Source organism: Triticum dicoccoides, chromosome 7A (assembly GCF_002162155.2).
Source record: "Triticum dicoccoides isolate Atlit2015 ecotype Zavitan chromosome 7A, WEW_v2.0, whole genome shotgun sequence".
NCBI classification, from domain to species: domain Eukaryota; kingdom Viridiplantae; phylum Streptophyta; class Magnoliopsida; order Poales; family Poaceae; genus Triticum; species Triticum dicoccoides.
In genome coordinates this window covers 555,640,242-555,651,588 of record NC_041392.1, presented here as the reverse complement: position 1 = coordinate 555,651,588, position 11,347 = coordinate 555,640,242, and the positions used below count along the sequence as shown (strand labels likewise).

General features: G+C 47.3%; 2 protein-coding genes across 6 annotated transcripts; one reads left to right on the top strand and one right to left on the bottom strand.

The window, feature by feature from the left end:
- Nucleotides 1-580: 580 nt before the first annotated feature.
- Nucleotides 581-4,789, top strand: LOC119330094 (palmitoyl-acyl carrier protein thioesterase, chloroplastic-like). The gene is made up of 7 exons (XM_037603205.1): nt 581-742; nt 1,171-1,742; nt 1,837-1,970; nt 2,344-2,457; nt 2,617-2,800; nt 2,885-2,953; nt 4,094-4,789. Exons 2-7 carry the CDS (start codon nt 1,239-1,241, stop codon nt 4,346-4,348), a joined length of 1,260 nt encoding a protein of 419 aa, XP_037459102.1. The 5' UTR covers nt 581-742; nt 1,171-1,238; the 3' UTR covers nt 4,349-4,789.
- A 1,339-nt stretch (nt 4,790-6,128) lies between these two features.
- Nucleotides 6,129-10,057, bottom strand: LOC119329884. Of its 5 annotated transcripts, none has more exons than XR_005159824.1 (10): nt 9,821-10,057; nt 9,544-9,602; nt 9,193-9,447; nt 8,979-9,036; nt 8,748-8,872; nt 8,309-8,371; nt 8,100-8,224; nt 7,785-7,931; nt 6,671-6,759; nt 6,129-6,596 (listed from the first exon to the last, which is right to left on the bottom strand). XR_005159824.1 is itself a non-coding variant. In XM_037602980.1 (9 exons), the coding sequence occupies exons 1-8, from the start codon at nt 9,855-9,857 to the stop codon at nt 7,790-7,792; spliced, it is 864 nt and encodes a 287-aa protein (XP_037458877.1). In that variant the 5' UTR covers nt 9,858-10,057; the 3' UTR covers nt 6,129-7,118; nt 7,785-7,789. The 5 variants fall into 5 exon arrangements, 3 of the variants coding, with proteins under 3 accessions (XP_037458877.1, XP_037458878.1, XP_037458876.1); XR_005159823.1 differs by having other exon boundaries at nt 6,131-6,596; nt 6,671-7,480; nt 9,821-10,056; XM_037602980.1 differs by having other exon boundaries at nt 6,129-7,118.
- Between the last annotated feature and the right edge of the window lie 1,290 nt (nt 10,058-11,347).

Here is an 11,347-nt window from a genome sequence, read left to right as displayed (position 1 = left end):
CTTCGTGCATAGAATTCCGAAAAAGAGGTCCTAATGGATTAAAAAATTCCTGCGTTTTTCCTCTGAATCCGAGACCACATAATTTTTTTTCTTCACTTGTACTTTGCTACATTTCTTTGAACCAAAGGCCTGAACAGTCTCATCGTAGTTTTTTCCCCCTGTTCTTATGCGTTTCTTTCACTTTTCCTTTGAACCAGTCAAAAGAGGCCTTAAAATGCTTTCTGAACAACTTATGACACATCTAGATATACTTTAGCAAAACTGTATTTAATCCAACGGTCTTGGTGACGCCACATGCATGCTATCCGCTTGCTCTTACTACCCACGTTTCTCTTCCGTGGCCGTGCCGGTGCCCACCGCACCAGCCACCAGAGCGTTTATTACTCGAGGAGTCGTCAGGCAGGATCACATCATCAACAACTCCTGTTTCGTACTCCATCCTATCCGTCCGTCCGTCCGCTCGGCCTCCAGACTCCAGACTCGAGGGAGTCCAGGGGCAGAACGGTCACTCGGCACGGGCACCCCCCTACAAAGCTGGTCTCCTTTTAAAGCCCGCGGTGGCAGACCTCCCTACCCCTGTGACAGAGGAAGAAACAGAGGCGCCCGGCCCCGCCCCGACACAGCGCGACCGAAGCCGCCAGGACACAAACCACCGCCCCGCCTGCCTCCTCCCTCTCCTCCCCGGCGCCAGCCGCCGCCTCCGTCCTCCTCCTCGTCGTCGTCTCCTCCTACCCCCGAAAAGGTAGGTCTCCTCGCCTCCGCCGCACTCGTTCGTTCGAGAGGGCGGTTCTTGGTCGGACACTCCGGGGAGCAACATGCGGCGAGGCTGTCGGTCCGGCGCGGCCTCTTTTCTGGGCGCTGCTTGGCCGGACATGGCAGCCGCGGAGTTTAGGAAGTTGTTTAGGATCTTTGCTGCCCTCGCCGGATCTCGAGCCTAGGAGGGGTTTGGGCGTTCCGTTTGCCGCCTCTTTTTCCTGGCCTGAATTTTCTTCTTCTTTACTCCGGTCGCCGTTACTGCGCGGCTCGCCTTGACCCCCGGCTCCTGCTCTGCTCGTGCGCTGCTGTTGCCAGTAGTTAGCTTCCATGGCGTCTCTGCGCTGTGCTTATGCTATTTTTGAGCCGTGTTGTTTTTATTTACCGTTGCTGATGTTTTCCTTGTTTGAAGTTCAGGCTGAGATCGCCGGTTCGCGGGCCATTTGATTTTGGCGCGCGGTTTCTACTTTCTAGCCGTGCTTCCCATGGCCGGGTCCATCGCGGCCGCGGCCTTCTTCCCGGGGCCGCCGGGGCCGCCGCCGCCGCCCAAGAGCGCCCTGGGCGAGCGTCCGGACAGCCTGGACGTCCGCGGCATCGCCGCGAGGCAGGCCTCGTCGTCCTCCGCCGTGAGGGCCGCCAGGACGCGCGCCCACGCGGCCGTCCCCAAGGTGAACGGCGGCGGCAAGTCGGCGCTGGCGGACGCGGAGCACGACGCCATGCCCTCGGCGGCGCAGCCGAGGACGTTCTACAACCAGCTGCCCGACTGGAGCATGCTCCTCGCGGCCATCACCACCATCTTCCTGGCCGCCGAGAAGCAGTGGACGCTGCTCGACTGGAAGCCCAAGCGGCCCGACATGCTCGTCGACACGCTGGGCTTCGGCACCATCGTACACGACGGCGTCATGTTCAGGCAGAACTTCTCCATCAGGTCCTACGAGATTGGGGCTGACCGGACGGCGTCCATTGAGACGCTCATGAACCATCTGCAGGTGAGTTAACCGCCGCGATTTTCGAGGCGTCATAAGACTGCTCTATCTGGTCACTGGGCACTGACATAACATATTTCTTGGTCTGACGACGCAGGAAACTGCACTCAATCATGTGAAGGTCGTTGGGCTGCTAGGAGATGGCTTCGGTTCGACGCCGGAGATGAGTAAACGGAACTTGTTCTGGGTTGTCAGCCAAATGCAGGCCATCGTCGAGCGTTATCCATGCTGGTATATCTCACACACCAGCATTTCCCTATATAATTTGAGCTTGAGTAGGTTTTACAATAATCTTGGAACGATCGGTGCAGTTAAGGGTGGTTTTCGAGTGGTTTAACAAATGAATGTGAAAGGGATACATCATGACACTCTGCTTTAAGTCATAACTATTAGGTCAGCAATTCCCATCTGTCACCGTGCGTGCAGGCAGAGCAGACTTTCAGTAGTAATTGATGCAGAGAGGCCTTCTTTGAATCTCTTAATGTCATGTGTTATATTTATTGGCAGATGTTCAAAAGGGTTTTACTTTTGTTAGCTGGAAGTTGCATGTCGCCAGCAAGAGTTACTTTCCTATTGTTTTAATTCGGGTTTCATTGCTCTGCAGGGGTGATACTGTTGAGGTGAACACCTGGGTTGGCCATCATGGTAAAAACGGGATGCGTCGGGACTGGCATATACGTGATTCTGTGACGGGCCTTACAGTACTGAAGGCGACAAGGTTCAAATTTTATTCACTCATAGATAACAAAATCACAAATCCTTTTAGTATTAGCTAATGCTGCTCGGATTTGTTTTTCATCTGCCCCACATACTCACAGAGTCACAGTTTCGACATGCCGCTGTCATCTATGCATTCTAATTTTCGTTAAATTTGCAGTAAATGGGTTATGATGAACAAGGTTACTAGAAGGCTTGCAAGAATTCCAGATGAAGTACGGACTGAAATAGAGCCGTTCTTTTCTGAGTATGCTGCTATTGATGACCAAGACAACCGAAAATTTCCAAAACTGCCGGAGCATGACCGTGCTACCTCAGCCAAATATGTCCGGACAGGCCTGACTGTAAGTTTTCCACACACACATACAAGAATTCAAATATATTCTATCTTCTTACGCTGTTTACTTATTATCACATATATGATGCAGCCACGGTGGGCTGATCTTGATATCAATCAGCATGTCAATAATGTTAAATACATTGGCTGGATCCTTGAGGTAAAAGACAAAGTTTCCCTTTCATGTGCATCTTTATTCATCACTGAGACACACACATTTGCTTCTTTATTTGTACTGTAGTTGAGTGTGCTACGTTCAGAAGCTGTTTTGATTTAATCTTATACTCCCTCCGTTCGGAATTACTTGTCGCAAAAATGGATGTATCTAGATGTATTTTAGTTCTAGATACATCTATTTTCAAGACAAGTAATTCCGAACGGAGGGAGTATCTGTGAACACTCCATGGAGGTTGCCTAGTGCTTTCTGCTGTCAATTAAGTTGTCCTGTGGTGGACCATACCCTTGTGTAGTTGTGTGGGTGCACGTAAAGTGCTGTTAATGCCTACACTTCTCAAACAAATGATTTACTACCACGTTTTATTTCCTACTCCCTCCGTCCCACAACGTAAGACGTCTTTGCAAGTTGTTTTAGCTTGCAAAAAGGTCTTACATTGTGGGATGGAGGGAATATGTGTTTGTTGCTAGAATTTTAGGAGCCAACTGTTTTTAAAAAGTTAAAAAACACTGGAACTCTAGGTGCTTGAGGGGCTCAAAGTCAGTCTAACTATAATTGGACTTTACAGGAAAACTATATAACATAGCACCTTGCCAAATATCCCAGATCGCGCCTACGCTACTACTAGCGTGTGCACTTACCTATTCCCAACATAAGCAATCGTTATCCCCAGCTTTTCAAAGTATAGGTTGGAGAAGAAATGTATTTTCTGATAAGTTAACTATGTTAGGTTGGTCACCTAGGTACCTAATAACCATGTTGCTCACTTGTGTTGCTTTCGTAAAAGATCTTGACTGGAATCCTTTAATACAACTTGTCTGCATGCCATTCGTTCGTTTTTTTTCCTGTCAAAGAACTTGTGCATCAAGACAATGGCCATGTGTCTGATTGATAATATGCATGTGTCGCGTGATAACCATATCATTCGTTGGAGGATTACAAATTCGGAAACAAAGAATAATCATTTGGTAATTGGCCTGCAAACCGCGAACAAGTGAAACAGACCTAAAACCGCAGAAAAGAAACGAGGAAAGTTGACATTTAATTAGTGCGTGCTATACTGAAATATATCGATACATTTGCAGCACTGCAGCTTAACCCAAATTTCTTTTTTCCCCCTCTCAGAGCGCGCCAATCTCCATCCTGGAGAACCATGAACTGGCGAGCATAGTCCTGGACTACAAACGGGAGTGCGGCCGGAACAGCGTCCTGGAGTCGCACACCACGGTGCACACCGACTGCGCCGACGAGTCCGGAGAAACAACTCTGCACTGCGAGCATCTGCTGAGCCTGGAGTCAGGACCGACCATCGTGAAGGCCCGGACCATGTGGCGGCCCAAGGGGGCCAAGTCCCAGGAAACGGCGGCTCTGTCGTGGTGATTTTCGGCGGGGACGGTTCGGTCAAGCCCGGAGCAACCACCCGTACGCGTTCTCTTCTGGAAAAAATCACACATTGCACATACATATGGATGCCTATAATCCCATCATGGCATTGCAAAGGGATGCCCAAGTTATATACATATACATAGAATGGAAGTGTGTGAAGGTGGAGGGGGTCAGAGGGGTATAGGAGAGCGATCAGAAGCAGAGAAGGCAAATTGGTGTTGTAATTATCTGAGTTTGTAGCTACTGCGGTGTGATGGGAGGTGAATGCTTCCCACACCACACCTGGGGTCTGTCTGTCTGTCTGTCTGTCTGGGGCTGTGTCTATATTACGAGCCCCTGAAGGCAGCCTGCTTTATACTTACTGAACTTTAAGCTCATATATTGTATTGATTTTATTGTAAAATGTGACCCGAGAATCGCTTCTTGCTCTTGTCCTGGTTGTTGCCGAAACGTGTTGAAACTTGAGATCCTGGGTCTTGAGCTGTCCAACCTTGTTTTTGTCGAGCTTCTGAGCCGACCAGCGTTGAGATGGTGCGGCTGCTAAATGCTTTCAAGAGTTGCCTCGACCTGCCTGCGTAGTTGGAGCAGGCAAGGCAGGCAGCTTGACGTGAGCAATGACGGGCTCAGCTTATTTTATCGGGGTTGACACATCAAATTTGAAAAGCAATTTCTGTGCAAGAACATGCAGACTCCTAAGGGCTCATCTGGTTCAAAGGAATAGGAAATTTTCCTATAATAATGTTACTATTCATGTCTTTGGTTCAAAGAAACGGGGCGAAGGAAGATTGGAGGAATTTTTTCCTGTGATCCCAGTTTCAAAGGAAAAACACCGAAGTTTTCCTTTGACAATGTTCATCAGGATTTCGTGTGTTTTCCAGTTCCAGTGAAACAAACAGCAAAGTTGACAGGATCCCTTCAGATGCAGTTTCTCGGAGACTGTACTATTGGCATGACCAGCCTTTTGGTAGTCCATGCATGAACGGACCTGCACATAGCATATTTTTAGGATAAAGAATATTTCATTTAATTGATATATCGAGGTGATACAACCGCATTGAAGAATGCTCGGCCCTCTGCATAGCGCGATGCACACAGCCAACATGTCCAACAAACTTAAAAAATAAGTATCGTTTTGCAGATAGTATATAATTAAGGAACGTCTAGCTTTTCTTGCTTGTCAAGCTTCTGGAGCCGGAGCTTCTCGTGCAACATTCAGCGGAATTATATTGTACTGCCTCTGTTGACCTGCAGCACAATCTAGCGTGGTCTGAGACCTGCAGGCGGCTTGTGGATCGAGTCAAGCGGACCTCCACACGTGAAAGTTATTATGCCGGGATGAGATGCTAAACATGTCTTGTCACAAGGCGTTGTTGGTGGTGGTTGCAGTTTGGTGACCTAAGTTAATGAGGACAAACGAGGATTAATTGGTTGCGTGGAGTTCATGGTGGTGGATAAGCAAGGGTCAATGCTATTTGATTGGCCCCTTGATGTGGATATGCCGTCGCCTCGATCGATCTTTTCCGACGATTGATTTGCCGTTGAGTGTTTCTCGGTGATCTGCAGGTGGCCGCTGCTATGGCTCAGTAGTTTCCCTCTGAAAACCTTATTAGGTGAGTATCCCTGCGCTCCTTCTTAGACTACTCACCGTGAGAGTAACATAGATAGTAACATCACACATATTTAGATAGAATAGATGATGTGGCAAGCAATAAATAAAGAAACAGAAGCATATGGTAACATAGCTAGTTACCAGTAGTATGCGTAACATCACACATATCAAGACAATGTGAGTCTATAGCTTAATTAATGAAGTGTTGCATGTTATCACACATATGTTACTCCTCACTATAGAGGTAGTAACATAGAGTAGTAGCATGGGCATGTTACTACTCTATGTTACTATCCATTATGGCTAGTCTTAGAAACGACCCCTCGAAACACTGAAAGACGCAGGTAGCACAGGCAAAAAGGGCCCGGTGCCGGCAGACCGCAACCTAGACCTAAATTTTCCTTGGCCAATAATAATCCGCATCCGCTTTCAACCGTCTCACAACATGTAGGAGAGGGATGGCTGCGGAGGTCTTGCTCTCATGAATGCGCAACACATGATGAATACTGCTTCGATCCAAAATAAGTGTCGCAGTTTTGACCTGAGGTTCGGAGGGAGCAGTTGACATTCCTTCGGAGTTCCGGCATTTTTGCACTTTGTAAATGCTCTCACCATTTCATCACTGCGTCCTGCCTGCCATATTATCATGTTTGTTTGAAAACCAAAACAATCAATCACACCTTGCTTGCAGGAATTAACAACTCTACCTGGCAAGAGTATCCAAACCTCTGGACAGAAAGTTATGTAGGCTTGGCAAAGGGAATGAGTTACTGATCTCCCTCTTCCTAACACTCACCTGCCAAAAAAGGACACTGAACAACCACGCATATATATAAGCTAGTATCATCTTAATCCTGGTGTTCCTATCATCAGCTTAACCAATCAAGCTCAAGATGCCTGCTGGTTGCAAGACCATTTTCATGAGGATACTTCTCATCTCTTGCATTCTGCTCCCCCTTGGGTTTCTTTCTCTTGCACCGCCTCTACCCGCGGCTAGCTCGAGGAGCGCACGAACGTCTGGATACATTGTTATCACTGGTAATCTGCTGAAACTCTCTGTCTTATCATGATGCTTTCCGCAGCTTATGTAAGCTTTGACATGCTTTTGGCTATTAGGAGAGATTGTGCCGCCATGTTTTGCTTTGCATCATCAGCCTTCAAACAGTCGTAGAATACATACATTGTTACAAGTCATGCTGAGGTTACTGATTTTCTTGAATGAACTGATACTATTTACAGGTTGCAACAATTACTGCAGTGTGGCCTGCTGCTACTGTAACATCCACAGGTTTCCACCTGTTTGTGAAAAGTGCTGCAAGTAATATCAAGTCTGTAAAACCGTATCAGGGTGTGTCTTCACTTTGCCCATCTTGGGAACAAGACAGGAGATACTCCCGGTGTGCTGTCTTGGCATGATTTTGTAGTAAATAGTACATCGGAAAGTCTAAGTTTTCAGTTGTGCTGTATGTTACTTTTCCAATAACACTGTTACGTTTGTTACTTTGAAGCAACATGATCTGAATATGACAATATCAGAGTATCAGACCCACCCATGGCAGTTCTAGTTAAATAACATACGGTTTCAGGTTCGGTATAAGCCAGAGTATCAGTAGCTCAAAAAGCATGGAAGATAACATGACACAAGTAAAACAGCTATCATTAGCTTAATTTCACCACCAAATGATTTGAGGACTACTTATCCACAGATAATACAGGCAGCAACTGAAGTAACCAACGAGTCCAGTAAGAACTAAAACAATCTATGATAGTGCTACATGTACAAATTGCAAATGAAAACTTTTGTTCAAGAGGAAGTATTACCCAATCTATATTTTTCTTTCTGAGTTGTCTCCGAAGCGCCAAAGTAAGCCTCCAATAATATTGTTTATGGAATGAGAAGCCATTGGGACTATGATGCTTGAGGAAGCTATGGTTGCTAAACCATAGGCAAGGCCTACAAATGTTGCCCTGCAAACACAAAAAAGATATTTCGATATAACAACGCACAATAGTAAATTTGGGTGGTAATACCCTGGTAATTGGCATGTTTTAAGAACTGCGAACAAACCTATGGACCTTACACTTTTTTTCAATTCTACTAGACATGTTTGAAAGTACAGCGGGGAGAACGGTTACCAGACTGCAAATGAATATTTCCTGCCGTTGCCCAAGTGAAGAACGCCGAAAAATACACCAGTTGCTAGAGCACTTATCCAATTCAATCCAAAAATTGGCATCAATGCACCTCGAAACAGGAACTCCTGATATCAAAATTAGACTTGAAGCTTTATTCTCGAGAAAATAAATATTCTTGAATAAAGTTTTAAAGAAACATATATGCTTACTTCGCTTATTCCAGGGAGACAAGCAACTACTATGTAATCCAGAGACTCCAGGGAAGTAAGGATCTACCAGGTAAGAATAAATCATTAGAAGTTAGTGTCTAAATAAGGGGACTTTCACTAGCTAATACCGTTTGGTAAGTTTGCCAAGGGCCCAGTTAATTTGAAAATGACATCACAGTCGCAAAAAAAAAATTGAAAATGACATCAGAAAAGAGCGGAACTAATAAAAATAAGTCAGTTTATACAAAGCTACATAGATTGTGACTGGTAATTGTGTACGTGCAAGGCATGTATCGATTAATATAAATAAAATTTAATAAAACACAAGTCTTGTTGTCCATTGTATAATTCATGCAAATTCACAAGATCCTTTATGAAATCTTTAGGCAAATATGGAAGAAGCAATTGTAAGTAAATGAGACTATTCAAAGGCACATACCTGTGTATTTGCAGCTTCACTGGAATCTCTGAAATCGGGCCATGTCTGCAGCAGAATGTATCTGGTAGACGATATCAATATTACGAGTCCAGCGACCAACTCGAGATGCCAAGTTTCAAAATTGACTGCAGAAAAGCACTGGATCAGTTTGCTTGGGGACATTTGGCCGACTTAACACAGGGGTTACATGACATGTCGTTCATTTCGTAACAGAACAAGGAGCAAACTGACATGATATGGCTGTAGGGTCAGCAAATGGCAATCCATTTGAAGATGCAATGTGTGATGCCTGTAAAAGTGACAGTAGGACATTTTGATCACCAGAATGTTCTGCCATACTATAGAGTACTACTACAAACACAATGTTTTTGGGTTCAGAGTGCAATATTTTTATAGGCTAGTTTAGCCTGCAAAATGTAGCAGTACTACAAACACAATGTTTTACCTCACGAAGAAGGAGACCTGCTGCAAGCAGCAAGCCGGATGTGAGAGTGCAGGACTGAAGAACAGCACCCCTTGGGGCACCTGCAACTTTGCCATCACTAGTAGCATCACCATCGCCATCGAGACCGAGGATGGTGGCGGGGTTTTCGCCGTTGCTCGGAGAAGCTTCCTCGGCGATCAACGCTGGGCCTTTGGGCAGATTCCGGGCGCGCCTCCGTTTCCTCTCATTATTCTTTGTTGCAGATACTCTGAACACCTTCAGTGTTTATCAGGTAAGTAAGGTCTGGTTGTCACTGATAGATACACGGGGAACTTACTGAAACTTTTTGACGGTTCAGTGTGCAAGACGTACAGCGCGTGGGACTGAATGTGGCTGTTGGTAGGTAACAGCTGAGATCTGGCGTTTCCAACCTGTTCAAATATGATCTGCCAATGTAAGGACATCAAAATGATGATCGAATGCACATGTACATGATGGAATTAGGTGGCTGAAAAAGGAAGGTATATGCCAAGAAGACGGACGGAAGATTCCGGAGTAACCGGAAAAACAACTGCCAGGTGCGGATTTCATCCCAAGAACTTGAATCAGGGCAAGAAAAAGAGGGACATGGATGGTAGATTATGCACACCTTGGAGGGGCAGCGCGCTCGCTGCGAGCATCATCATCCGCAACGGATGGCCACGATTAAGCTCTAGGATTAGGGAGAGAGGAGACCGAGATTGGAGCCGGCTCCTCGTCGGCTAAGTTAGGCCATATCCACCACACGAAGCACATCTCGTCTGCTTACTACTAGGAGTACTTCTTGTTGCTGCTCACTCTGCGTCCTGCTTTTTTTTACTCCACACGTATGAGTGTCCAGGTCAGGGCTCATATCTGCTGCCAAGAGTTCAGACTAGAGGCTGGGGTGGTGTTTTGTGGTCCAGAGTTGTACCGCCCCATGGTATCTGACCTTTTCTTTATGAAGTAACTGTGCCATTCATTAAGCAATAACGAGTTACAAAAATATTCCACAAAAAAAAACGAGCTATAAGAACATACGCACACAGAAACTAGTACTACAAGGAGAACGGAAAAGCAGATGCCTTAGAAACACTGTAGAAAGGACCACGGGGGATCCGCGGGGTGCGGCCCTCCCAACAGTGTGGCGGATCCCGGAGGCGGCGGACTCGCGGCGGTGCACCGGTGCCTAGATCCATGGGTGTGGGACTCCCGGCAGCGTGCGGGCTCCCAGTGGCGGCGGGATCGGTCGACAGCAGGCTTGGGCGATGGTGTCGGCCGGGCGGTGCCGGATCTCGTTACTTGCGGCGGGTCTCGCCACTCTGGCCTTCGTGGAGGAACCTGGACCAGGGGCGGCGGCCCCGTTAGGAGCGCCGACGTCCTCGGCTGGCGACGTTCACGGCGTCTTGACCGCGTGGGCGGTGAGTCTGTAACACCCCGGATGTAATTTTCTCAATTTGTACTCCAACTCTTGCCGTTTCCGGCGTTAAGTTATATTTATTTCCTCGGGTTCGGGTTTTGTCTCCGTGTGTTGTTGTCGTTGTCATGCATATCATATCATGTTATCATGTGCTTTGCATTTGCATACGTGTTCGTCTCATGCGTTCGAGCATTTTCCCCGTTGTCCGTTTTGCATTCCGGCGCTTCGTTCTTCTCCGGTGGTCATTTCTAGCTTTCTTTCGTGTGTGGGGATTAGACATTTCCGGATTGGACCGAGACTTGCCAAGCGGCCTTGGTTTACTACCGGTAGACCGTCTGTCAAGTTTCGTATCATTTGGACTTCATTTGATACTCCAACGGTTAACTGAGGAACCGAAAAGGCCTCGTGTGTGTTGCAGCCCAACACCCCTCCAATTTGGCCCAAAACCCACCTAACTCTGCTCCATCATCTAGATCGTTCGATCACGATCGCGTGGCCGAAAACCGCACCTCATTTGGACTCTCCTAGCTCCTCCTATGCCTATAAATAGGCCCCCCTCGAAATATCTCGGACCCCCCTCCCCGAAACCCTAGATCCGCTCCTCCTCGCGCCGCCGGACAACGTCCGCGCCGAGTCGGACGTGTCCGACCTGCGCGCCGCCGCCGCCAGCCACTCGCCGCCCGCCACGTGGCAACCCGGCGCCCCACATCGCCGCCTCCTCCGCCGGCCCGCCGCGGC